Source organism: Myodes glareolus, chromosome 16 (assembly GCF_982192425.1).
Source record: "Myodes glareolus chromosome 16, mMyoGla1.1, whole genome shotgun sequence".
NCBI classification, from domain to species: Eukaryota; Metazoa; Chordata; class Mammalia; order Rodentia; family Cricetidae; genus Myodes; species Myodes glareolus.
Genome location: NC_142041.1, coordinates 31,779,168 through 31,805,400, shown reverse-complemented (window position 1 = coordinate 31,805,400; position 26,233 = coordinate 31,779,168). Strand labels below are relative to the sequence as shown.

At 51.4% G+C, this 26,233-nt stretch overlaps 1 protein-coding gene across 2 annotated transcripts in view; it reads right to left on the bottom strand.

Annotated features, from left to right (window-relative positions):
* Tln1 (talin 1) overlaps nucleotides 1–26,078 on the bottom strand; it is a 31,190-nt gene extending 5,112 nt beyond the window's left edge. The window contains exons 1-44 of one of the 2 annotated variants that reach the window (XM_085677219.2): nucleotides 25,828–26,078; nucleotides 20,222–20,384; nucleotides 19,697–19,794; nucleotides 19,287–19,416; nucleotides 19,057–19,209; nucleotides 18,726–18,868; nucleotides 18,501–18,628; nucleotides 17,752–17,812; nucleotides 16,908–17,012; nucleotides 16,394–16,549; nucleotides 15,018–15,119; nucleotides 14,794–14,870; nucleotides 13,714–13,894; nucleotides 13,457–13,570; nucleotides 13,239–13,347; nucleotides 12,833–13,041; nucleotides 12,573–12,671; nucleotides 12,172–12,228; nucleotides 11,508–11,675; nucleotides 11,030–11,324; nucleotides 10,278–10,444; nucleotides 9,441–9,569; nucleotides 9,152–9,268; nucleotides 8,937–9,050; nucleotides 8,620–8,754; nucleotides 8,364–8,492; nucleotides 8,111–8,213; nucleotides 7,791–7,999; nucleotides 7,337–7,456; nucleotides 6,956–7,153; nucleotides 6,644–6,783; nucleotides 6,369–6,462; nucleotides 6,199–6,288; nucleotides 5,966–6,088; nucleotides 3,925–4,068; nucleotides 2,796–2,957; nucleotides 2,434–2,574; nucleotides 2,164–2,345; nucleotides 1,861–1,993; nucleotides 1,507–1,608; nucleotides 1,258–1,428; nucleotides 1,021–1,170; nucleotides 812–913; nucleotides 617–736 (exon numbers count right to left, since the gene is read on the bottom strand). In XM_085677219.2, the coding sequence (XP_085533345.1) occupies nucleotides 617–736; nucleotides 812–913; nucleotides 1,021–1,170; nucleotides 1,258–1,428; nucleotides 1,507–1,608; nucleotides 1,861–1,993; nucleotides 2,164–2,345; nucleotides 2,434–2,574; nucleotides 2,796–2,957; nucleotides 3,925–4,068; nucleotides 5,966–6,088; nucleotides 6,199–6,288; nucleotides 6,369–6,462; nucleotides 6,644–6,783; nucleotides 6,956–7,153; nucleotides 7,337–7,456; nucleotides 7,791–7,999; nucleotides 8,111–8,213; nucleotides 8,364–8,492; nucleotides 8,620–8,754; nucleotides 8,937–9,050; nucleotides 9,152–9,268; nucleotides 9,441–9,569; nucleotides 10,278–10,444; nucleotides 11,030–11,324; nucleotides 11,508–11,675; nucleotides 12,172–12,228; nucleotides 12,573–12,671; nucleotides 12,833–13,041; nucleotides 13,239–13,347; nucleotides 13,457–13,570; nucleotides 13,714–13,894; nucleotides 14,794–14,870; nucleotides 15,018–15,119; nucleotides 16,394–16,549; nucleotides 16,908–17,012; nucleotides 17,752–17,812; nucleotides 18,501–18,628; nucleotides 18,726–18,868; nucleotides 19,057–19,209; nucleotides 19,287–19,416; nucleotides 19,697–19,794; nucleotides 20,222–20,351 (5,790 nt within the window). In that variant the 5' untranslated portion in view covers nucleotides 20,352–20,384; nucleotides 25,828–26,078. The remainder of the gene's footprint in view (nucleotides 1–616; nucleotides 737–811; nucleotides 914–1,020; nucleotides 1,171–1,257; nucleotides 1,429–1,506; nucleotides 1,609–1,860; nucleotides 1,994–2,163; nucleotides 2,346–2,433; nucleotides 2,575–2,795; nucleotides 2,958–3,924; nucleotides 4,069–5,965; nucleotides 6,089–6,198; nucleotides 6,289–6,368; nucleotides 6,463–6,643; nucleotides 6,784–6,955; nucleotides 7,154–7,336; nucleotides 7,457–7,790; nucleotides 8,000–8,110; nucleotides 8,214–8,363; nucleotides 8,493–8,619; nucleotides 8,755–8,936; nucleotides 9,051–9,151; nucleotides 9,269–9,440; nucleotides 9,570–10,277; nucleotides 10,445–11,029; nucleotides 11,325–11,507; nucleotides 11,676–12,171; nucleotides 12,229–12,572; nucleotides 12,672–12,832; nucleotides 13,042–13,238; nucleotides 13,348–13,456; nucleotides 13,571–13,713; nucleotides 13,895–14,793; nucleotides 14,871–15,017; nucleotides 15,120–16,393; nucleotides 16,550–16,907; nucleotides 17,013–17,751; nucleotides 17,813–18,500; nucleotides 18,629–18,725; nucleotides 18,869–19,056; nucleotides 19,210–19,286; nucleotides 19,417–19,696; nucleotides 19,795–20,221; nucleotides 20,385–25,827) is intronic. The other variant, XM_048420407.3, reaches the window with a different exon arrangement.
* Between the last annotated feature and the right edge of the window lie 155 nt (nucleotides 26,079–26,233).

Genomic DNA, 26,233 nt, shown 5'->3' with positions numbered 1-26,233 from the left:
GCTAATGGAGTTATAAGGAACAGCTCCCAGCACAGCCCTTTTAGGTTTCAGACTCAAGCACGAGTGCCTTCTACACATGGAAAACAGTGAGAAGCAGTGAGAAGGCGCCACCGCGTGAGGGCTGTGTTCAGTACCATGGGAGGAGGGAATCACTTCAGGCCCGGTTATCTGAATCAGAGCTGTGGATTATGAGCCAGCCTGTCTGGGTTTATGGAGGGTTTGGGGATTAGGTGTGTCCTACTAAGATCCAGTTACTCACTTTCTTGGAAAGAGCTTAGGCAAGGGTGAACTTCATGAGTGTGCAACAAGGAAGTAATAAGGACAGAAGAGACTCATGACCCAGCAGAGAAGATGCCATAGGCCTCACAGGGATTGGCAGAGGCAAGAGAAAAAGAACCCAGAAGCCAAAGGGTCCTGAGCTGCCCTTTGTCCCTGTGTTGAAGGCTTTAATCCTTAATTTCTACTCTGCTTACTCTTTATGGAGTGGCCCTGAAGGTCAGTGTGTGCTGCCCTTCATCTAGAGAGAGGGAGTGTGGGGCAGCCCTGGACGCTGCCACAAAAACAAGGGGCATAACCTGGACTCCCCGAGAGAAGGCAGAACTGCCTCCGTGTTTACCTCTTCATTTTCAGCAGCCACAGCTGCAGGCTTGGCTTGTGAGGCCAGTCGGCCATAGTCACTGGTCAGCTGGTTAGCAAGAGGCCCCAGCTCTTCGGGACTGGTGTTGGACTTGGTTACCTAGCGATAAGGGAAGAAGTGAAATTCTGACCAAGCTCAGCTCTCTAGGGCAATCCTCTTTTGTCCCAAACTTACCATCTCCTGAACAGTGACAGCAATGGCCTTGGCTGTCCTCACCATGGTTGTTTGGTAATCTACGAACGAACCCTCTGGTTCACCCATAGGTCCTTCATCTAGCTGAAAGAGGAGGACAAGGCAAGGAGAAAGGCCATCAGGATCACGGCTGCTGTGCCCAAAGTCCCTAGACCAAGGCAGCCTGTGCCCACAGTACCCAAGGCTCTAACCTGGTTGATGGCCTGGGTGATAGAGTCCACCATGCCACCGACAACTCCGGCAGCACTGGCTGCTTCATTGAGGGTGGTTGTTAGGTCCTCCACAGCCTCTGTCATCATCTGGACAGCTTCCTCCAGGGCTTCCTGGGTGTGTGCCGCTTGCTATAGGGACACACGAGCAAAGGCAGCCTGTAGCTCCTGCTTTTCTGGCTCTTCCTAGCAATTACCCCTCCTGGGCCCCCTCACTACCTTGGGGTTACCACCAGCCTCCTTGGCAGTGTACAGCAACTGCAAGGCAGACTCTGCCAATGTTTTAGTCTGGTCCAGAAGTGCCATCTGCTGCGGGTGGCTCAGTGTCTTAGAAGCAGCACCCACTGCGGCCAGGGTGAGTGGTTCAAAGTACTGAGCCATCTGGGACACCTGAAGCAAAAGTTGGGGTTAGGGTCAGGTACTCTCTTAACTTGTCTCCTGGGACTCCTCACACGATCCCCTAGGTACCTTGTGTCCCAGCTGTGAGGCTTCAGCCCGGGCAGCAGTGGCCAGTGGCTCAATAAGATGGGAAATTTCCTGCACTGCAGTGAGCATCTGAGTGTGCAGAGCCTGGGGAGAAAGCAGACAGCAGTCCTGAGTGTAACTATAACCGGCCCGTTGGCGCAGTCTTCTGTTCAGCTGTCTGCATGGGGATGCAAACCACGGCTCACACTCTACACTGAGCTACACCCAGCCCCCAGGCTTCCTTCTGTATCTAACAACCTTATCAGACTCAGTTTGTTCTAGCCCTTGGAACCCTTCTACCCCTATATCCCCTTCCCCGAGCCTGACATCCCCATTCTTGAATACATTTCTCCTCACCTCCTGAGAGATTCCTTCCCGGGGAGCAAGCTGTTGGCTGACAGCGGCAAGAGAAGCCTGGTCTAGGTCCCGCAAGCAGCTGTTCAGAGCTGCAATGGCTGTCTCACACTCCAGCTGCCCTGGGGCTTTGTCTCTGCAGATACATCACAGGTTCACATAAGACCATCTCTTTAAAGGCATTTACCTCAGCTGACCCACCCGCAAATCTGGAATAAATGTCCACCAGCAGTGTGCCATCTCATTCCTACTCCGTCATCTGCCATGTCTGTCCTCCAGCCACACAAGCTTCCTAACCCTCAGTACCTCATGCTTGTAATAAGTTTCTTGATGGAATCTGAGACAGTCCGAGAGTGGCCAGCCAACACCGACCAGCGTGGGGGATCCCGGGGATTGACGGCTAGTGCCCGAGCTGTCTGGATGAGCCCTCCAGCACTCTCTAGCATTGTTTTGGCAGAGATTACAATAGGCTCCATGGCCGCTCGGCCCTGAGGAGAGAGGAGGCACGGAGGCAAGTCTCAGACTTGTGTCCACGAAGACGAAGTGGCTCATCAGTTCTCTGTGATAGTCACTCACCTCAGGGCTGATCTGAGCAGGGACGCTGGAGAATTCGGGGTTGGATGCAAAGGCACTCAGATTATCCACAGCTTCCAGTAGAGGAGCTGTAGCTGCTCGGCACTGGGCACGGTTCTCTTCTGTAAAGGCCCCGTCTAGAGCCTGGAAGTGAACAGGGAGCCCCAGGTCTCAGTAAGCAGGCACACAAGTGAAACCCAGGCCACCCTCAAGGGTTCAGAGGATTGAAGAGCTGGAATTGGTAAATCTGGAGAGGCAAGGGTAGGGGGATCGAGCAAAAGACTTCATGACTTTCTAGTCTTTCCCAGATTCAGGAAGAGAAGATGAGATGGGTCAGGGGACTTAAAAATTCAAACACTGGAAACCTTGATGGTCTTAACAAGATTGGCTGTACTGTTGGCCACCTCCTTGGCTGACTGTACAAACTGGCGTTTGGCAGTGGGATTGGCGGTCCGAGCAGAAGCCAGGCGACAGCTGTTACACAGTGCAGACGTGTGTTTGGCCACAATAGTGGCTGCAGATAACACCTGAGGAGAGAGACGGAGCAGCTGTGACAAGAGCAGGATGGAAGGATGCCAACCTAGGCGAGCACTTTAGAGCTGGAGGATGGAGGAGGGCGGAGGAGGACGGAGGACGGAGGAGGATGGAGGAGGGTGGAGGAGGATGGAGGAGGGCGGAGGAGGGCAGAGGAGGGCAGAGGAGGGCGGAGGAGGACGGAGGAGAGAGGAGGACGGAGGACAGAGGATGGAGGAGGACGGAGGAGGATGGAGGAGGGCGGGGGAGGCAGAGGAGGACGGAGGAGGATGGAGGAGGCCGGAGGAGGATGGAGGAGGCAGAGGAGGACAGAGGAGGACGGAGGAGGCAGAGGAGGACGAGGAGGATGGAGGAGGCTGGAGGAGGCGGAGGAGGACGGAGGAGGATGGAGGAGGCTGGAGGAGGCAGAGGAGGTGGAGGAGGACGGAGGAGGACAGAGGAGGCGGAGGAGGACGGAGGAGGACGGAGGAGGCGGAGGAGGCGGAGGAAGACAGAGGAGGTGGAGGAGTACGGAGGAGGATGGAGGAGAATGGAGGAGGCGGAGGAGGCCGGAGGAGGTGGAGGCCGGAGGACAGAGGAGGCGGAGGAGGATGGAGGAGAATACCCTGAAAGTCTGATGGAAAAGAGCTACGGGAAAAGTGGATACTTGGGAGAAAAAGGCACTTAAAGACAAACTGGGCATGGGGGTGGGAGAAATGAACAACAGATACAGTCACGGAGAAAAATCAAAATGGGGCAAGTGGAAGAATGAGTTCAGAGATCTTTAAAGAGGTGATGACCTCAGCACTAAGTGGAAGAACAAGGAAAGACGAGGCCAAAGTCAGTCAAAGCAAAGAGTTCTATGAACGGTGGGGGTGGATCCCCGCCCTCTCCTCCCTCATACACTTCCTCTCCCCTCTCCTCCTGGGGCCTGTCCATTCTTTCTCAGCCTTGCCCAGGGTACCTGTACTCTTGCATTACCTGGGCCTGGGTACAGCCCGGCTCCCCCAAACTCTGACAGGCCATCTGAATTGCCTGGTTTGCACGTGCAAATTGTGTGGGTTCCACCAGTCCTTGCTGTCCAGCTTGGCTATTGGGGTCAGAGACACCAACCAGATATGCTGCCTGAGGAGAAATGAACAGTGGTGGAGGGGAAAGGCGGTTTAGAGAGCAGACCTTATCCTTCTGAGTTGTATGTGCACAGAAGCAGTGCTAACAAACCATAGCTACCTGATTAAAACAAACGTTCATTCAGCTAAACTGATCCAACATTTCAGAAGATTAGAGAAATAAACAGGCTGGAGGTAGTGTTTGCCTGTAATCCCAATCCCAGGAGACAAAGATGCTGAGTTTGAAGACAGCCTGGAGTAGTAAGATATCATCTCAAAAAAACAAGTAGGATTTTATTGAACTTCATTTCAGTTTAGAAATACATGTGTTTGTGCTAGATCATAGACTGAAAAGTACCAAGCACAACACACTTAAGAAGCAGTATGAGTATTTGAAATGCACGTGCATACAAAGAGGCAAGAATGTATGAATGTTTGAGGCCTAGCCTAGTTTACACAGTGAATTTGAGGCCAGTCAAGGACTATCCTGCTCAAAAAGAAAAAGACAAAAAAGATAAAATTCTAGAATTATAAGGCTCTTAAACTAGTAGTATCCACTAGGCATTGGAGTCTGGGAAGTGGCAACAGATGCGTACATTGGAGTCTGGGAAGTGGCAACAGATTCGTACATTGGAGTCTGGGAAGTGGCAACAGATGCGTACATCGTTTACTTTTTGTTTTGTTTCTTTGTTTTTTGAAGACAGGATTTCTCTGTGTAGCCCTGGCTGTCCTGGACCTCGCTCTGTAGACCAGACTGGCCTCAAACTCAGAGATTCACCTCCCTTTGCCTCCCAAGTGCTGGGATTAAAGGCGTGTGCCACCACGCCCAGCAACATTTACCACTTTTATAATGGGAAGAGCATCAGAATGTTTAATTCATACTTAATCAACACAGGATAGCTTCACTTTTTCTTCTGTATGTTTCCCCAAAAATAAAAGAAACAAATCCAGGAAGATTTTTAAAAGTCAAGCCTGGGGGCTGGAGAGATGGCTCAGAGGTTAAGAGCATTGCCTGCTCTTCCAAAGGTCCTGAGTTCAATTCCAGCAACCACATAGTGGCTCACAACCATCTGTAATGGGGTCTGGTGCCCTCTTCTGGCCTGCAGGCATACACACAGACAGAATACTGTATACATAATAAATAAATAAATAAATAAATAAATAAATATTAAAAAGTCAAGCCTGGGGCAATTAAGAGTACTTGTTCTTGCAAAACACCTGGGTTCAATTCCCAGCACACACATAGTGCCTCACAACCAAAGTATGTCTGGGGTATCTGACACCCTCTTTCATCTCTGAAGGCACTAGGCTCTCACATGGTAGTACACAGACATACATACAAGAAAAACACTCATACACACACACAAAAAACAATTAAAAAGTCAAGCTACTTACAGCAGGGTACCTAGGGCAAAGGGAAATATGGGAGAGGGAAGAGAATGGTAGGCTTTCAGGAAAAAAATAGCTGGAAAGAAATTCCCAGGCGGTTTTTATTTTTTTGAGGGTCACCTGGAATTCACTCTGTAGACCAGGCTGGCCTCAAGCTCAGCGATCTGCCTGCCTCCGCCTAGTGCTTAGAGGTGAGCATGCTGACAACTGATCTTCCCTTCCCTGCAGTTACTTTAATTAAAGTGCTTCACCTAGGTGGGAGTGTAGCTCACAGTGCTTGCCCAACAGGCTGCGAGGCTTTAGTTCAATCCCCAGCACCACAAAAAGCCTCACAGCTGGTCAATATAATCAAAACTGAGGGTCACAGCAACCTCAGCTGTTGGTGTTCGACACTTCTGATGACCGTCCCCCTCCCCTGCTGGAGGAGCCCAGATTTTGCACTAGCCTCTTGAATTCTAGCCTTGCAAAGGGAGAAAGGGCGTGGAAAGCAGGAGCTGCTCTAGAGCCCATCTGAGGGAAATAACCTGTGCAGCTGCCTCGGTGAAGCCACAGAGGGCCTTGGAGGCTGTGGCAATGGCTTCTCCAAACTCCGGCAGATTTCCGTTCTTCGCATTTTGGGAGATGCCAGTCATGGCCTCACCTAGGACCTAAGGAAGAGAGGGTATCAGGAGGGTTGGATCACGTCCTGAGCACAAAGGTATTGGTGTTAAGTCCATTTTCCTGTTTCTGCCTCTCTGGAGCTCCCCAATCCACTAACCTTGGAGTTCTCCATGACACTGTCCAAGCATCCGAAGTAAGACATGTCGTTGATGGGCTGGACTGGATTCTCCAGGAGTTCTCGGACTGTCTGTGTAGGGGAGTGACATGAAATTCGAGACATTCCCTCAACCCCAGCTCCGTGTTTCAGTTTTCATGCTAAAGGCTCACCTCTAGTTCTCGAAGGGCATTGTCACACTCCTTCTGTCCAGGTGCTTGCTGGGTGCACATGGTGATGAGCTGGTTGATGCTGTCTGTCACTGCCCTGATTTGGGGTAGAGGTGTGGAACTAAGTGACTGGGTGATCTTCCCTAAGTCCTATGTGCATGGGACTGTATATATTTTCTTTTGCTTGACTATTGCCAAACCTGGGGATGTCTCATGAAATGTCCCTTCTCTGGCCTCTTCACAGGTCCCCAGAGCTGGGCTTTTCAGTTCCTGCTTACCTAGCAGCTGCAGCCAGTTGACTCTTGAGGTTGGGAGCAGCAGGATCTGTGGACAGGGCCTTAGCAGCCAGAAGAAGTTTGCTTGAAGACATGGATATGCCCTTCAAATTGGAGACCACCTGGGCTCGGTCCTCTTGGCTCTGTTAAAGGTGATGGCATACATTACCCTGTCATATCTGTTTCTAAAAGTATCTTCTTTCCCAAATGCTTACACTCTGTTAGACATTGGGCGAAGAGAACCAGGAGCAGACCCAGGCCCAGATACCCCGTGTTCCCTACAGCGCCCTCATTGCACCCGCTGCCCCTTCGTACCGGAGCCTGTCCTGCCATCTCCACCCCAGCTTCCAGGAAGGTGCTGAAGTCCTGTCCAAATCGACCCGAGGCCCGAGCCAGGTCCTGAGGGGTTCCTCGGGAGGCCTGCACCAGCTCTGTGGCTGCTTGATTTAACCCAGCAGCAGCTTCATTCAGTCGGCTCTGAGCTTCTTGAAATGTCCCCGTGCTGGGAGGAAGCTGAGGGGTCAAAGGGAAAAGTCAGTAAAATGGATGGGAGCTGAGACAGAGTTTGGGAAAGGAAGGCCAGTAAGAAGGGCACGGGACCTAGGACTGGTGGAAAGGGACAGCTCTGGGAAGGCACGGTCAGAGGAGAAGCCCAGAGACAGAAAGCTCTCCTCTGCTGGCCATGCCTGTTCCTACCGAGTCACTGAGGAGTCGCTTGCTGGCATCTCCAACTGTTCTTAGGGCATTATCCACATCTCTCTGGCCAGGCAGGCAGCTGACACAGCGGTTCAGTGCCTGGGTCACAGCTTTCGCCACCTGGAGTGCAAAAGAAACAGGGTTGCCAAAGAGAGAACAATCTGGGAGAGTCCTCCTTCCACACTGGGACGTAGGAGATAACCAGCTGTCCTGACACTAAAACTGAAAGAAGCTGAGGTCAGGGTCAGAAACAATGATCACCAAACATCCCCAAACCGGCTGTCTGCAAGCTTTGTGCCTAAATTAACAGATACTTCTAAGACAAGAGAGAAGGTGAAATTCAGATAGGTGCTCTATGAGCAGACACATGAAGCTGAAGAAGGTGTCCTGTTAGGGCGGGCCTTATGAAGAGATTAAAGGACGGGTGGGAGAAGCCCCTCCCTAATAACCTGACCTGAGCAAGTCTTTGCTGGCTCTCTGGGTCCCCTGGATGGCCAGCTGCTTTTTTTGCCTCCTCAATGAGGCTGCTGGCCTTGTCCAGAACGTCACTGGCTGTGTCGAGCACAATGGCCTGCACTGCAGGATCTGACGTCAGGGCAGCGACACCCCGAGCAGCCTGGGCAAGTGACCGGAGTCCACCTGCCACATCCCGAGCTGCAATACCTGGGAATACACAGAGCAGAGGGGTTTGCTCCATCAGCTTCTTTCTTCAACAAGCTCCCCCTTCTCCACGTCCCTATCATGTGTCCCATTTCTAGCCTTGTGCCCACATACCTGCATAGTTCTCATTGCCCTGGGCAACCTCCCCCAGCAGCTTAGCGATGGCCGAGCTCACTGCTTTGGTGCTGTTGCCAAGATCTTGGGTACACTTCTCCATCTGCAGATAAGGGGGTGAAGGCTTAGGAGGAGGAATTGAGGAGGCATTTGAGAAGGTTCTGGGACAGCTGGCAGACTAAAGGAAGCTTCTAGAGCCCAGCTGGGCAGACTTTCAGGGTTTGAGTGAAGGCCTGTTATTAAGAATACTCACTGTTTCCCCGGGTAAGGGTTTAAGCTTGCCATCTCGAGCTGCTGCCTTTACTTCCTGCAGGTCTTTCTCTAGATTCTGTACGACACTCAGTGCAGAATCCATCTCCAAAGGTCCACATGCCTCCTGAGCCTGTGACGGTGAGCCGCAAGGGTATGGCTAGAGTCATTCCTTCGAGGTTCTACCGTACAAATTCTCCCCCATCCCAGGAGTCCACATGCAGAGCCTCATCCTCCACAGCTAGAACCAGCGCCCATACCTTCTGGGCAGCAGTACGGAGTTCTGCCAGCGCAGTGCCCAGGTTCTTTGCACACTGACTCAGCTGCATTGCTGAAGCCTGGTCCTGAATTGTTGGCACTGAGGCTTTTGCAGCTGCCACCATCTTCCCACCTGGCTGTTGGAGAAGATATGCAAATCAGGTGCCAACACCCTGGCTCTAGCCTTCAATGGACACTGGCAGGATAGAGTAAGCACTCAGGTTCGGTCTTAGCTACTAGCAGATATTCAGATTGTGGGAGATCTAAGGTCTTGGAAAGGTGAGGAGGGTCTGGGTCTTAGAAGTGGGGAGTGTCTTGCCTGCAGGAAGCTCTGGCTGGCAGCAATGAGGGCGAGCTGAGCACTGGGGCTGTCAGGTTGAGCTTGGCTTCCTCGGACGCCCTGGACCAGCAGTGGAATCTGCTCTGCCACAGCCTGTAGGTCAAAGTGCCGTGAGTACCATGTTCTTGAACTTAGGGAAAGAAGAACCTTTCTTCTCATCCCTCCCCACTCCCACATGCCTCCTGGAGACTTACCTTACAGCTCTGTACCAGCAGGGGCTGGGGCCCCGCAGAGGCCTTGGAGGCAGAGGCTGCATGTTGGGCTGCAGCGATGGTCTGCGTAGCAGAAGCTGCGGCTTGCTTGGCTGCATGCTGAGAGGACAGAGTGATCAGAAGACCAGGAATTCCGAGGCTTTGGCTTACCAGGCCCATGTTATATACACCTTAAGGAAATACCGACTCTACCCATCTGTTCTTGCTCATTCCTCTTGCTGCATCCATGTGTTTATCCCCCCCACCCTCTGCACAGATGGTCCACCTTTACCTCCAAGCGCTGCACCAATTTTTTCTTGATGGCATTCTGTGCAGCCGCATTGGTGGCCATGCGAAGCCCCTCAGCTGCTTCACGCAGTCGCTGCTGCTGTTCCTCACTGTCAGGGTTGGCGGCTGCTCCCTAAGAGGAGAGACAGTCATCATCCATCATCACTTTGACCCCTCTAAACCCAGTTTAAAACTCACTTGTTTTCCTAATTGCTAATTACCTGTACTTAGGTAGTGACTATTGAGAACTGAGAACCATTTCTAAGTAGGCAGGCTGGCGGGGGGGGGGGGGGAGGAGTATGTGCCCCAGGTTACTCTTTTTCTAGCGGTTCCCCACAGACTACTCAGAGTTCTCCGTTAACTCAGGGTGGCCAGGGAGAGGGAGGCTTTCTTTGGAGAAGTGGCAGCAGGAACCTGCAGCAGTGGTAAAATCCGGGGATCTCTGGTGCTTCCTGACAGTCATCACACCCTGTGTATCAGCATCTAATACTATTTTATTCTGTATGACTAGCAGAGACCCTGGACCAAAAGGCTATCTGCCTTCACAGGGGACCAAGAAAGATGCCAAGCAGATGTGGTGGCGGCAGAAGGAACATGGGAACAACAGTCTTCAACACAAAGTAAGAAAAGGATGTGGACACTCACAGTCAGAGAGCACTGTGAGTCTCAGTGGCTGAAGGTCTGCCTGGTGGCCCCTGCTACAGCCTGGAAGCTGGGCGCTTCCTGGGGTTTCCTCATCTGGGCTATTTTCTGCTTTTCCCATCAGACAAGGTACCCATGTGGACTTCTCTACTTCCCCTCAGGGCCCAGTTCAGGGTCTGTACAGAAAACTACTCTGTACCTTGGCAGCCTCCACCATCTTGGCAGTGGCATCAGCAAGGATCTTCGCAGCACTCAGGAGCTTTCGAGAGTTCTCCAGATCGCTCTCCCCCTCAGCATCGGCCTTGATGGCATTGACCAGGTCTGAGGTGGCCTGGGCCAGGATGCGGGCCTGTCGTACCATCTCCCCTAGAACACAGGGTATCATCAAGTAAGAAAGCCAGAAACACTGAAAGCGGGCAAGGGAGGAGGAGTGGGACAGACAATGTAGACAAGGGCTTTCAGGGACAGAGGAGACTGGAAAGTTCTTAAGTGACTTCCTCGGCATTCCAGTTTCCTGGGTTAAGACCTTGGAGAACAGATCTAGGGAGCTCCCATGGGAGGAAGGTCAGTTTCCAGCTAGTATTCTAAGTAAATGTCTTTTGAGCAGAGAGACAGTCCGCTGAATGACGTGGGGGTAAGAAGGTGAAGTGGAGGAGGCCACATTTCCCCCTCTTCTTCCTTGTTTTCGAGGCTAGCTTTTAACCATGCAATTTGTCGCCTATTGTTGTCTTTTTTAAATGTTCCAAGGAAGACAGAACAGGCTTGTACTGCTTTTCTGATGGGGAAGTGAAGGTTCTAGACTCATTAATGAGTGACTCAATAGTCATACAGCTAGGAAGGCCACTGTGCTGATCTTCACAGATAGCATGGCTGGGTCTGTAAGGGACATGTCCAGTGGGCTTGGGGTAACTACACTGGGGCTTCTGGCTTCCTGGGGGTGAGTATTCTTACCAGCATCACCCATGGAGCTGAAGATATTCTCAGTGACAGTAAGGATGGTGTCAGTGGCCTGGTCATACCGGCCAGCAGGCCCAGCCCCTGTGGCATGGGCCTTCACATGCTGCAGCAGCTCATTGAGGGCCTGGGTGACAGCTGTGGCTGCAGCTCCTACCCCTCGCAACAGCTGTCCATCTTCCGTAGCTGCCTGGGAGGCAGACACACAGCCCTCCACAGCCTTGGCTACCAGTCGTCCAGCCTCTACCAGCTGCTCCTGGCAGACAGGTGAGCTGATCGTAGGCGCTACCACCTATGGGAAAATTGAGTTTCAGACATGTAGGCAAGGGACAGAGGCTATGAGATGAGGTGTTGGTGGCGTTCATAGTCATCACTGGGATGAATGCTGTAGCCTCAAGAGCCAGAAACAAAGACGTTTGCGTGAGTGTGTGGTTGTACTAGCCAAGGTCAGAAGACACAGCAAATCTGGGCTCACCTTCGTACAGGCCACCAGTTGGGAGGTAGACAGGGCACATTGTGTAGCTGCAGCAATAACTTGGGTCTGAAGCCCTGAATCCTCTGTGCGCTGGGCCACGCTCTTGGCCTTGAGGACCAGGGCAGCTGCAGCGCTTGCCACTGCCTTTGCTAGTTGCATTAGAACGTCCTGTGAGAAAAAAAGGAGTCAGCAAGATCTTATTCTGAGCTTAGGATCCACAGACACTTCTCACAGGCTTAAGCTGCTTCATTATTCCCACTGACTCCAATCAGAGGACAGTATATGCAGAAGCATTCAGAACCTATCCCAAGCCCCTCTACCTTGAGCACCCAGAAGGACAGACCCTCACCGGAAACAAACCCTCACCAACAGAAATAGAGTCTACACCAAAGGGAGAGATGCTTGAGGCGGATACACTCGGACAGTGATGGGGGTGTGGTAAAATGGGATGGGTGCTTCATGGCTCCATGCCTCTCAATCTCAGTGTGCAAGGAGCAAGACCCTGTCCTACCCTGTCTGATCTCTTTACTCCAACCATGCCAGTTTAGGCCTCCCCATCTCCCATCATGTCTGTTCCCCTAGGAGGCTGACGAAGAGGTGTAGAAGCGAGTGTATGCGGCTCAGAGAGGACCAAGCTGGGAAGGCCCAGGCCAGAGGCCGTTACCGTAGGGGAATCGGGGGGAGATCGAGCCCGAGCCCCAGCCCCTCTGGGTACACACATCTGCATGGGAAATCCAGGATGAAAAGTCAGCTGAGGCAACTTGCCTAGGGTGGGGGAAGGGGACAGCTTCCTCTTCGGTGTGGCAGGGGTATCTGAGATAGCTTAGAGCTGGGGCCATGGCTATGCACACCATCAATGAGGGCCAAAGTGAGGTAGGTTATATTTTTATTTAGGGTCTGAATTCTCACCCCAAGAGACTAGAAGTTCTCAGTCTCATTCCTGGAAACAGATGACCAGGCTGGTTTAGACAGGCCAATTCAAAGAAATAGGGACTAAGATCTGGATTTAGGATCAGAGATTTCCTCCTAGTAGTGGGGGTAATAGGAGCTGGGCACATCACCAACCTGGAAGTGGGGGTCAGTGTCACTTTCCCCAATTTGCTGCAACAGCTCCCCACTGGCCTGGCCCACGTTCCCAGCTGCTTGCAGCAGGTTCTGACGGGGCTGTGGAGAAGGAACACCGTCAGAAGCCGCTTGACCCCTGGCCACGTGCCCACAGGGCTAACAGGCTCCAGGGTTACATTTTCAACCTACAATCTGGACAGCCCTTCCTCCTCGGGGTGGAACCCTGTGTCCACCCTCACCCCGGCCCCGTGGCCCCTAACCTCGGCGCTAGCTGGCTGAGCACTGCGAAGCAGCTCTGACACTGCCCCTGCAAGGCCCTTCGCTGCTTGCAGGAGGGGCCGGCCATTGCCGCCTTCATCCTCCAGGAGGGCAGCCAACAACTTCACCCCACGGGACATCTCCGTCAGGTTGGAGGAGATGGTGGTGACTGCACAGCCCACTGCGGTATAGTCTGTCTCTGCAGGGTCTCCTGAAAACAGAGGGGAGGAACAGACGTGATGGGGAAGGAGCATCGCCGGTTAGTCACACGAGTCATGAGAGAGACGGACACACAACCTTCCACTGTGAGTCAAGGCACAGTCACACACGGAGCAGATCACATACTATGCTGGTGCACATTTGCTTCCCCTTCCCCTTCACACATACACAGGCTGACATCCAGCCTACCTGCTGTCAGGTTTACCACGGAGGCAGTGCCAGCTGTGATGGCATCTACCTGGGAGTGGATCTCATGCTTCGACTCATCCATTTTGTTCTTACGCCAAGCTTTGGAGGCCTGAGAGAAGGAAAAACCTTAGAATCTACTCTGGTTTAACTATCCCCTCTTTTCATTAGAGCTCAGCTTTAAATTAAATCACTTAGCTACTTTTCTACCCCACACTCACAGCATCCTGGCCAAGAGGGGGCAGTGTGTCAAAGTCATCCAGAGTAGCCTGGGCAGCCTGCACAGCCTGCATGCTGGAGTTAATGGTTCCAGTGAGCGCCTGCTGGGCTGAAGTCTAAAAGACAAGGAAAAGAGTAACTGACATTTAGAAGAAAGAAAAGATGAAGTCAGAGGCAGGGAGAGGACTATAAAACACTGCTTACTCAGGACACTTGGGAGAGGGACCCATGGACCATGCAGAAGTAGATGCACTCTTACCAAAGGCGGCATGTGGCCTCGGTGCATCTGGCCACTGGTAATCTGCTGCTGGGCAGGTGGCATGCTACCCACTTGGAAATTCTCGGGACCAGAGGCTCCAGAGCGCATGATGGCTGGTAGAGCCACAGAGCCGTGCTCCACTTTCCCCACTCGGTTATACTGCTGCTGAAGGACTGTTGACCTGGAGAGAGGATGAACAGCTGCGGTCCTTCGGCAGTCCTGGGATCTCAGGCAGCGGTTCTCAACCTTCCTAACCCTGCGACCCTTTAATACAGTTCCTCACAATGTGGTGACCCCCCAACCATAAAATGATTTCATTGCTAATTCAAAACTGTAATCTTTTACACCCTAACTGTCCTGGAACTTGATCTGTAGTAGACTGGCTTTAACCTCACAGAGATCCACCTGCCTCTGCCTCCCAAGTGCTGGGATTAAGGCGTGCACCACTATTGCCTGACCATAACTGTAATTTTCCTACTGTTATGAATCATAATGTAAGTATCTGACTCGCAGGATATCTGAGACCCCCAAAGGGGTCATGACCCACAGGTTGAGAAACACTGGTGTAGGGTTTCATAAGGTCTTATAGTGTGAGCCTAGTGAAAGAACCATGGGATGGACAACAGGCTCAGCAGTTAAGAGTGCCTGCTGCTCTTGCAAGGGGCAAAGTTCAGTTCCCAGAACCCAAGTCAGACAGCTCACAATTACTGTTCCAGGGACCAAACACCCTGTTCTGGTCTGAGAGCACCTGAACTCACCCACACAAATAAAAATAAAACAACTTTTTTAAAAAGAAGAAAGAACAAGCCAGGTGGAGGTGGCGCAGGCCTTTAATTCCAGCACTTGGGAGGCAGAGGCAGATGGATCTCTGTGAGTTCGAGATCAGCCTGGTCTACAAAAGCTAGTTCCAGTTCAGGCTCCAAAGCTACAGAGTAATCCTGTCTTGAAAAACCAAACTGAACAAAACAAAGGACAAAGAACAAAGAACTATGCTAAAGATGCCCAGCACTCAGTGACTCCTTGCAGTCAAGCCTTACTTTCCCTACTCATGGAATGGTTATCAGCCCACTCCCTTCCTACTTTTTGGGAGACACCGAGTCCTCCAACATAGTAGACTCTTCATCCCCCTCCAGCCCAAAATGGTCCTTGCTTTTTTTCTGTAAGAAGAAAAGGGAAAAAGAGTTAGGTAGTTAAGCAGAGGCAGTCAGTCATTTCTAGAACTCGGGCCTGTTTCTAGAGGGCTGGCGTGGGGAGGGGCTCAGGAGCAGAGCCAAGGAGTGCGCAGGCTGGGTGGCAGCACTCACCTTCTTAAGGATGATATCGATGTAGCCGGCAATGAGCTGTGCGATCTGCTCCCCTTCAGTCGTCTGTACTGAGTAGTAGCCATCCTGGTAGTCTCCAAAGTCCTAAAGAGACAAGGTGGAGACTGAGCAGGAGACATGAATCTACCCAGGGGGGATATGGAGGAGGAAAGGCTCAAAGTCTACCTGACGAACAGCCTTCCAGGATGCTGGCCCACCTTTCCTCAATCACTGATTTCTTTACCTCCCTTCCTAGAGGGGCCTTTGATTTTGAGAAGTGGCCTTTATGCAACACAGTTTCAGATACATGTCATTTAAAAGATCTCTTTTACCCTTCCCCAAAGGATACAATTGGGAAGGCATCAGTATGTTTATTAAATGACCATACTTGAAGGTCGGCAAAAACATCCAAAGTGGAAAAATAGCATCTATAATTTCCATTTCCGTCATCTGGCATTCTATCAAATTAGTATCAGTATTCAATCCATAACCTCAAAATTATAAAGCCAGAGGGAAAGAATTACTGTAAATAGCTGGAGTTCAAAGAAGGGAGGCCTATCTTTCTATTAGCATTTCCTGACAGTTCACATAACCTCAGTGGCTGACTACAGCATGCTCTGTCGACTTTACTTTTCTCTTTTGATACTATATAGCCTTGGATGGTTTGCTACTCACTCACTAGTCCAGGCTAGCCTCAAACTCACAGCAATCCCTTTGCCTCAGAGTGTTAAGTACATGCCCAACTTGTTTGTGTGTGTGGTACTGGGGCATGAACGCCTGTCTTTACAAATGATAGGCAAGCAGTTTACCACTGAGGTTACAGCCCCCTGTGGTAGTTTGAATGAGATGCTCCTCCCCCACAGTCTCAGGCATTTAAGCACTTGGCTGTACTGTTTAGGGAGGCTTAGGAGGTGTGGCCTTGCTGGAGAAAGTACATCACTGGGCTTCGAGAATTCAAGACTTCAACCATTGCCAGTTCGCTCTCTGCTTCCTGCCTGTGGTTTAATATATGATTTCTCAGCTCACTGCTCCAGCCACCATGACTGTCTGCTCTATGCATTTCCCAGTGATGGCAAAGAGCTCTTATCCCATTGGAACCATAAGCCCAAACAAACTCTTCCTTCTACAAGCTGCCTTGGTCATGTTGCTTTGGCAGAGCAATAGGATGGTAACGAATACTCCCTAAGCCTCTGTTGATCCATCCATTACCTGGTCCATTTATGCATCCTTCACTGAGTTTCTCTATCCAGTCTAACCTCCACTTCCCATGACAGAAGCACTTTTTCTGCAGCCCTGTTCAATTCATCCCACCCTAAGGAAGGAGGGAAAGACCTTTGTATGCAATCCCAAGCCCTTCCCATTGGAATCCCAACACACACCAGGGTAAAGCTCTTGGGAGAGGCAGCCCAGCGTTTGATGTTGGTGAGGCTCCATTCCTGGATCACCTCCTTGGTCTTCTCATCCACACGCATCACACACTCCTTAGTGATGCCCAACAGCCTGGGCACTAGTTTATTCTTCCCCTTCATCTTTTCCTGTGAGACAGAGGTTGTAGTTGGTATTAAGGTTAGAGGTCAAATGTGGGGCAAATGCTCAGATCAGCTCCAGACCACAAGGGAGCTGAGGTAGCCAGGAGGGCTAGACTACTGTGCTCATGAGCAGCCCAGGACGAAGCTCTACTACAGACAAAGGACTATGGTGGGGAAGGAAGGAGGAGGTGGTGGTGATGGAGGACTGACAATAGACAGGTTTTCACACAGTTGAAGCAACACTGAGAATCAGATTCCTGGGAACTGGAGGGAAAGACAGAGGACAGAGTCAGAGGAGTCTGGAGAGACAGGGAAGGGCAAGAGTTAGGCATAAGGAAGGCAATAAGAAGGGGCCAGGACCCACCTTGACTAGGAAGAAGGAGACACCATAAGTCTTGAGGGAACGGGCCAGCTTCACATAGCGTACCTTGGCCTCAATTTCACTCATCTGCCCACAATTCTTGTGTGCCTTTAAGTGGGAAACAGGGAAGTTAGCAATCTGGGGATAGTATTGCAATGAAGGAGTCAAGCAGGATGTTAACTGTAATGACAGAGTATTATTAGCACACAGAAAGGTTTAGGAAGGCAAGAGATGAGGAGATGCAGTGTGGGCTGGCTAAGGAGCAGAAGCAACGTAAGGAAGAAGGTTAAGGACCTTGCAGACATTCTAAACATGGGTCTGGGGAGTTAAGAAGCAGGAGGATCCAGGACCATCAGAGTTCACAAAGAGAAGGTATTGGGGCTGAGTATTCAGAACAGGGACAGAGATTACGTTTCACAGTCACTTCCGGCCAAAAGCCCAGTGATGCTCCTATCTGGTGTCCACAGTGTAGGCACCATTATCCCATGGAAGAGGACAAGGAAAATACTGAATTGAGCCAGGCATGGTAACTCACACCCATAATCCCAATACTCAGGAGTCTGAGGTAAGAGGATTGCTGTGTGTTTGAGGCCAGCCTGGACTACAAAGCGAGATCCTGTCTCAGACAAAAAGCAAAACCCCAAATGGAAATTCCACAGCAAAATTGGTGATGAGCTGAGACTAAAATGCAAATCTTCTGCTTTCTTGGCATAAGGCAGGTGGAGAACAGCTCAGAGGGCAGAAGCAAGGTGAGCAGAGATGGAGAGAAGGTGGGGGCCACTTAGCCAGGAGAATCAAGCAGCCAAGCTCCCAGGTCAGCCCAGACACTTTCCCCTACCCCATTCACCTGAAAGATCTTACGCTCTCCCTTCTGCTTCACATACTCCTTGGGCAGGAAGTCCTTCAGGCTACACCAGAAAAGGGAGGGTCAGCATGGAGTGGATAGCATCGGGGACATGTGGGCCATGAACTGTGGGCCTAGAGGTTTGAGGAAACGTCTAGGACAGCATCATCTCTAAGAGAGAGACTGAGGAAACTGGTTTGCACTGGTTTCTGAACTAGTCGGAACTCAGCATGAGCTCCTGAGTGACCTGTGTTTTCTTGGGGGATGGGGTATTGAGGAAACTTCAATTGGGAGCCTAGTTTTCTGAGAAAAAGAGGGAGCCAAGAAGAGAGGAAGCTCCCTAGAAGGATGGTCATGTACTTAGGATACTAACAAAGCCTCAACAAGGTCTTTGGATCTTGAGAAATAACAGTGAATGAGATTTGGGGAACCTTTTAATGTAATGTTCCCCAAAAGGAAAATGTCCTATTATTTTACTTTGGCTAATACTGCAAATTCTTCAGAGACTCTAAAACAAACAAAAACAAGTTACAGGGGACAGGGTGGAGATACTGAACAAACATTGCCACTCTGATGGGGCCAGTGAGGAGACAAAGGACGATGGTGGCTGAAAGCATGAATACCTGTGGGTGTCAAGTCCTCATACCTTGGAAGAGGAAACAGGGGAGGGAGATGGGACGCAGACAGGTCCACTGGATCACAATGGTAGGGGGTTCCAAGACATGGCAGGGTATGGGACGTGGGCCACTTACTCAAGGAAGCCAGCCTTGTGCTTCTGCTCATTGTGAGGTCCAAACTGGATCTGGCATTGGAAGCCTGCAAACTCACAGGCCTTGTCAAAGGAGACAGGGTGGGAGCCGTTCAGGATGTCATCTCGCGCCTGGGGAGCACAGAAGGAACAAACGCTGCATGGGTGCAGGGACAGCCCTGTTAATGCCTGCCCTGCCCCATCTCACCCCCCCAGGTCTACTCCATACCTGCACATAGAGAAGGTTCAGCTGTACAGGGTCCCGGGAATCCACATTCTGGTCTGAGTAGAAGAACTTTCTCCGCAGCAGCAGCGTCTCATGCTCTTCTACCCCCTGTTCCCTCAGTGTCCGCCCGTGGTCCAGCCAGTTCACTGGAGCACAGACAGTACCCTTAGCACCAGTCCCACGTGGCCCCTGTGCTGCCTCGTGTCTGGGCTTTCACGTCTTCATGCGGCCTTTCCTCATCAAAATGTAAATTCCACGACTCAGGGCAAACACAGAATAAATGGCTGCCCTTCCCCTCCCCTCCGTTTCCAAGGATCCCTTTGGTTCTGCTTACATTCATCATCTGTGTGCAATTTCTGCTTTAGCTTCTCCATCTTCTTTTCATCTCGCAAGAGGGTCTTGTCTTTTCTTAGGGTCCCTGTCCCCTCGTCCTTTTTCTCTTCCATCAGCTCTCGAACCAGTGAGTATTCATCGTGGTTGGTGATGCCTAGGGGGAATGGATGGCTTGGTAACTCCAGGCACAAAAGTCCCTGCCGAGGCCTTTGCCCTCCCAAGACCCCTTACCAATTCGGGCACAGATAGTCATGAGCATGTCAGTGACAGTCTTGGAGTCATCCACCATGATAGTCTTCACGGTTCCATCCAACATCCGGATCTTCAGGGGTCTCTGTTTCTTCCTGTACTCCATGGTGTCCTGTTGGAGCAGGGAAATGCAGTCAGGGCCTATTTAAACTAATTCTCTTTATAGCCAAGGAGAAAGGAAGACTATGGTGGCTCAGCTAAAAAGAGGGTGCTTTGACTGTCTGTCATAGAAAGCCACATGGGCATGCTAAGGGTAGTGGGACCTGGTACATGCAAAGCCCAGGGTTGGGGGAAGGAACTGGTATAAGGGAGGAGCAGCAGAGACTGACAGTGCTGGAAACAAGTGAGACACTGGTTAGAGGAAGCAGGTGGTCACCGAGAAAGACACTCACCCCATTTCGGAGCATGTAGTAGTCCAAAGCTTTCCCAGCCTCTAGCCATATACCTTTTTTGGGGTCATCATCTGACAGAAATAGCCCAAAGTCGCTGGCTAAAAGAGATGGTAGATCACCTTAGACTTACAAAAACTCCACTGTGGCCAAACAGCTATACCATTGTCTTTGTATATAATTTTCTCCCAGGATCGTGGACTTAAAGAGGAAAAGAAACACTGGGTGGTGGTGACACATGCCTTTAATCCCAGTACTCGGGAGGCAGAGGCTGGTGAATTTCTATGAGTTTAAGGCCAGCCTGGTCTACAGAGCTAGTTCCAGGACAGGTTCCAAAGCTACAGAGAAATCCTGTCTTAAAAACAACAACAACAAAAAAGACAAACAAAAAAAAAAAAAAAAGAGGAAAAGAAACTTTGGAACAATTGGAGCATAGGCTTAAGAGATGAAGAGTCTCAGAACACAATGCAGACACTGAATAAGGGATGGAAGATTCCTGCCCCCCACCACCGGGGTAGTCACACTCACGAGGGCCAGCCAGGGCCTCTGGGATCCGCTCACGAATCATGCGGCAGGCATCATACACCATGGTAGATGGCTCAAACTGCATCGTCTTCACCACATTCCCGATGCTGATCTTCAGTGAAAGTGCAACCATGGTGGCGGCTTCTGCTCCTCAGCCTGGCTATACCTGGCCCGTGGCATCAGAGCATTAGAACATACTCTCACTGGAGTCCCCAGACAGTCCCAGGCAGAGGGCTCCTAAGGGACTCACCACAACCGAGAATTATAATAAGTTGTTTTGCCCTATTTAATCATTTCAAAAGGTGAAAGGTTACTTCTATCAAGTGATCTGTCTTGATCACTGAAGACGTCCCAGAGAGAGGCTGGTCTCTGGAGAACAAGAGCAGGCCTGAAATGTGGTGTCACCTGAGGACACTGTCCTGCCTGCACCACTGGAATTCGTACCTCTCTGGTTCCAAGTGCCTCAGGCCTCTTGTTCCTGCTCTCCTCTTTTTCCAGCCCTGCCTCTGCTTTGTTTTTTTTTTCCTTTTCTTCGTCTCCCATTCTATCCTGGGATTTTCAGAGTGCTGCCCTGGCCCATTTGTGGCCTTCCCTCTCATAGCTTTCGCCTTCTTCTTGGCAAAATGCAGAATCTCAGGGGCTCCTGAATCCTGCTATCTGTGGCCAGCATTGTCAGGGAGACCTACTTCTGTGCCTGCTCTCTCCCAACCCGAATGGTATAGGCTCTCCCAGTGAGCTGTGCAGTCAAGGTGGAACTATGATCCTCTGTCTGCAGACTTCAGAAATGACCTCGTCAACAATTCTTGGAGAGGAAAAAGTTTGAAGCAAGCAAGACAGCGTCCAGACCTTTACACCCAGCCATTGATCCTTACTGAGGCTCTCTTGCACTCACTCTCGTTTGTTCAGGTCCTTCTCAGACTATCCTCCACCTTAACCAGGTACCCAGACAATGCTTTCAGTGCAGTTCAGCATTGCAAAGCCAACTCCGTTCCTCTACCTTTCAGCCACCACTTCTCAGTGGGCTAAAGAAGCCACAGCGAGCAGCAGGTTACATACAGGTCCAAGATGACTGGCCTGCCCAGCAGCTGAAAATGTGACCCGATGTGGTATGGGGCTGGGTGCCTCTTAATGAAGAGGGAAGGGAGGGAAGGCAGCCTCCCATCCTCCACCTAGCAAACTGCTAGCCCAAGGGTATAAGCTGGACTGGGAAACAGGTGGGTATCATGATACAGAAGGCACCTGAGAACCAGGTAAGCTAAAAAAGGGTAGAGGATAAGGAGGTTGGGAAAGATGGAGCAGGAGAGTAGAAAGTCTTGACAGAAACCAGACACAGTTGTAGGAAATACCAGGATCGGTGACCAGGAGGTTTCTGATCATACATACAGTCCAGGACTGCAGGAGAAGAGGCAGAGCTTGTTCTCCATCCTTACCCCAAGTGAGAAGATCCTCCCAGCCCCCCTTATTCATAGAGGACCTTTTTCAGCAGTGGGACAGACCTGGTTGTCAGCGACACAGGAGTGCGAGGAACCAGAGCAGGAGTGAGAGGCCAACGCAGCCCAAGCTGAAGCTGCATGTACGCCCCTCCTCCTCGTTTCCTCCGGACATATGGATACCCACTTCTTCCTCTGTGAGACCCCGATAACAGAGCCGAGTCATGCCTGCCCTAATTTCCAGGCTGGTTGTAGGTAGCTATCCACACAATTAATTGAGAGTGAAGGGAAGTCAAGGAATTGGACACTGAATTGGGACTAGTGGCCAACAAGACCCCTGGGACTATTAGTAGAGGCTATCTGCCTCCTGTCCTGATCTGAGAACCCTGGCCCACTTCCTCTCATGTTTTATGAACAACAACAACACCCCCTCCATGTCCCCCTCCCAGAGAACTCCTCCTCCCTCAATACATTCCTGAGATGCATTCCAGAGGCGTTGGGCAATTGAAGGGGGGAGTGGAGGACAGGAGGTCAAAACCCAGCAAGGAATGGAATGCAAGTACACTAGAGCTAAGGAATTTTGGGGTACAGGGAGACTATCACCAGTGCAGGTACCCACAAGAGGGAACCACAGAAAGATAGGGAGCTATGAAAGGGCACAAAGGGAGAGAGAAAGCCGAACACAGAGTCAAAATGTAAGAGGGTTGGGGGAATAACACTCAGTCTGTTACCAAATTTGGCCTCTGAGTCCTCAACCGCTGGGAGGGGGAGGGGTTTGTGGGTGAGACTGACATATCCGGCCTCGGGCTGCTGGAGGCTCATTTAAGGCTGGACTGGGCAGCTGATGGGCTGGGCCTGACTTCCTCCAGCATAGGGTCTTCATATCCATACATGCAAACTCACTCTTCACCAAGTCCCCTTAGCCTGCACACAACTCCTTCCCACAGAACTACTTATGCTGTCCCTACACAGACCTTATCGCGGTCTCACAGCCTCGACAAAAGATGTAACGCTTGAAGGCACCACACACGCGCACACACGACTTCCTCACCAGTGCACCAGGCCCCGATGCCAGGTTCCCAACCCCTCCCCTTCCATTATGCACACATTTTCCCTCCATGCATTTTTTGAGAGCCCATTGTGGGAAGGCCCCGGGCCAGACTTTCAGTGGCTGGGAACCAAGGTGAGTAAGACCTAGACTTTGCTTTCCCCAGGTTGCCAGCCTTCCAAGTGGGTGGATAAACTAAACACAGAGTTACAACAGAGGGCAGGATGTGAGAAGAGCCAAAATGTGCATGCTCAGAAAAGGGATCCCTTTTGGTTAGGGAAGAGGGACCAGGGTACCCATGAAAGGGATAATTTGAAGTTAGGACTTTAAAAACATGGAGATAATGAAAAGTAATAGTGATGTGCCATTTATTGACTATGTTAATTGCACTGTATACATAATATCAGCTTATCCTTCAACAATGCTGCAAGGTAGGTGTCCTTACTTCTATTTTTACAGATTAGAAACCAAGGCTCAAGAATGTTAAATACTTTTCCAAAGTACTTGTCCAAATAATAAGTTGTGAAGCCAAGATCCGAACTCAGGTCTCTTTGACTCCAAAGCCCAAGCAAGCTCTCTCTCTTTTAGGTCAGTCGAAGATGCGTCAGAGGTAGCATCCCAGGCAGAGAGAATGACATGAGCAAAGGTGGAGAAGCAGGAAATCGTGGAGGAACGTTCGGGAGGGTGAGTAGGCAAGCTGGCTGAAGCACAGCGACCTGCAAGGAGCAGCGGTGGGGAAGGCAGGGTTAAGATGGAGAGGCAAAGGCTGAGAGAAGAGTATGAGGAACTTAGCTGACGGGAGGGGAACGGGAGGTAAGGAACTTTGTGCAGGGACATCCCCAGAACTGGACTTTAGGGCACCTTTGGGGCCAGGTTAGGAGGACCCTGTATTAGTACAAGGGATAATGAAGCCAGAGTTAAAGCTGTGTGGAGAGGAAGCTGCCATTCATAAGAAAAACCTGAGGGAGGAACTGATGAGCCTCCTCTGCTCCCAGAAGCCTGAGCCCAGGGAGCAGCAGGCATTTATTAACGAGACAGCTCCAGTTAAGTAATGCAACGAAGGAAAGGGACGGGGCTAGGTTGGGATGGGGATGCGGGACAAGCTGTGTGTGTGGGGGGATGTGATGGGACAGTACGTGAAGGTAGAGGCAGATGGGTGGAGTTACTGACCACATCAGGCTGCGACTGGGGAGGACTGGGGAGGACAGAGGGGAGGTGATGATAAGAAACAGACACGTGTGATGGTGACCGGACCAGATGGGGAAGCGCAAGAATGACTCCATGGACGGTGACTAACTGGGGAATGACAGCAAGAGGTCAGAGGCCAGGTCAGGAGCTTCAGAAGAGCGAGGGATGTGGTAAGTGGCTAAATTAGGCTGCTGCTGGGGTAGTGGAGGGTCACTGGCAGTGTCTAAGTAATGTTGGAGCTGGGAGGAGGGGCAGCATGGGGTAGAGCCAAAGGCTGAATCAGTCTGGATAGCGTTGTGGTCAGTGGCAGGGTCAAGCTGGTAGTGACATGGGGGTGTGGTCAGTGGCCTGGCTGGGCGTGGGATCAGTAAGACCCAGTTTCCTCTTTGGGTATCATTTCCTCTTTTCCGTTGGGGATGGGGGAAGGGGATCTACAACTGGACCTAGATGTTAAAGGAGGCTCAGAAACCGGGAGGGGGGGTGACACACAGCAAGAGCTGGGAGATGGGGGTTCAGCAGCTGACTAGGGAGCATGCATGAGAAAGTGCTTTATGATGATGGGAAAGCTCAGATCTGAGTGACAGAAACTAAAGTAGGGTGTGTGGATGAACAGATGGGGAGAGAGGATGGGAATGAAGAGCTAAGACGGACAGCCAGGAAAGAGCTAGGGGCCAGGGAAGACTCTATAAGGAAGTGGACAGGGTGTGCATTGTAGGGCCAGGGGCAAGAGGCGGGCAGGGCAGGGAGGGAACGAAGCTGTCTGTTAAACTGTGGGAGCTCAGTTGAAACAGTGTTTGCCTGGCCAGCTTCCCCATCAGTCATGGGCCTCCTCTCTCCCAGTCTTCCCCACTTAGGACTAGACCTGGTCTGACTCCTGGGTCGCTTTCCAGTTCCCACCTTCCACCTAGTAAATGGTGTAAGTCTAGAAACCCCCGCCTCCCGGTGATGGTAGTCCCAGGAAGACTGGGGCTTAGGCAGCGGAATAAAGCGGAGTCCCAGGTGTCAGCAGTTCTAGCTGGAGCCCAGACTGTCACCTCTGGGTAAAAGAAGCCTCTGTGATTACATAGGAATAAGGGACCTCACCAGGAAACAAAGGCAGCTACGTGCTGCCAACCCCTCACGTTTTTACCTGTTCAACTGTGGCTGCAAAGCTCAACCCCTAACGCTGCCACCCGTTCCTAACATTAACCTTGACTTTGTTTCCGAATTCCCCAGACTTTGCCATTCATCCCTTCCACAGTAGACACCCAAACTAATCTAGCTTTTATTTTTGGGCCTAAATCCCTCGACTTTAACCCAAATACTGACCCTTAGTCCTAAAGTTTATTTTTTAACTTGCTTCCTAATTCACCTTTCCACTGTTTATTCTTAATTCTAACCATGACCATGGCCTTTAATCCCTAAAACGGGCTTCTAAGTCAATTCCTGTCGTTGATCCTTAATCTGATCCTGTACTCTGATATATTCTGCTCATACCATAAGACAAAATAATGACTTCAATCTAAATGCCACCTACACGAAACAGACTTGACTAGTGCAGCTAATGTTTCATATTTAGTCCCGCTTCATAACTTCTAAAGGGATCCTCGCTTCCTAATGTCGATCGCACCTATCCAAACTCACCCAAAGCTTTCCTAACCATATACTCACTATCTGTTAACACCAAAGGACATCCCCGCCCAGCGCCTCACTGCCACCCCATTACTCACCCTCCCCCAAACCTAGCCGAGACAGAGAACCGTTTGCTCCCTCGAAAGGGGCCTGCCTCTCGCCACACAGCTAGCTTAATTCCAAACCCCAAACGAAACGCACTGGACGCTGACCTCTCCAACAGAACCGGACACAGGATATGCAGGAGGATGGGGGGCCCCGCCCGCCGCTTCCCGGGCTGGCCTGTCCCCGCAGCCCCACCTAGAAGCTCCGGCCCTACCCGCCTGGCCTACCTGCGCTGCCGGCTCTGCGCCCCGCCCGCCGGCCCGCTACCCGCTCGTTCTCCGGGTCGCTCTGGGGCTCCGGCCTCGCCCTCCCTTCGACACTCTGGTCCACTTCCGTCCTGGAAACGTCCCCCACCCGCCGGCGGCGCCCTGGGCCCGCGCTCTATGGTCTCGGAGACTTCAGGAAGCTACTCTAGCCGCAGCTCTCGATGCTCAGGCGGGCGCTTGCTGAAGCCTGGCCGCCCCTCCCCGGCAGGAAGCGAGGGTGCGGCGCGCTGGAGAGAACGCCAGAACTAAGCTAGAGTTCCCTTTTAGACTCTTAGTCTTCTTTTTTTCTAGCTGGAGGCGAAGGCGGAGCCGGATCCCCCAGAATCCCCGCCCTGGGGTGTGGGAAACTGTAGGGACGTCCCTACAA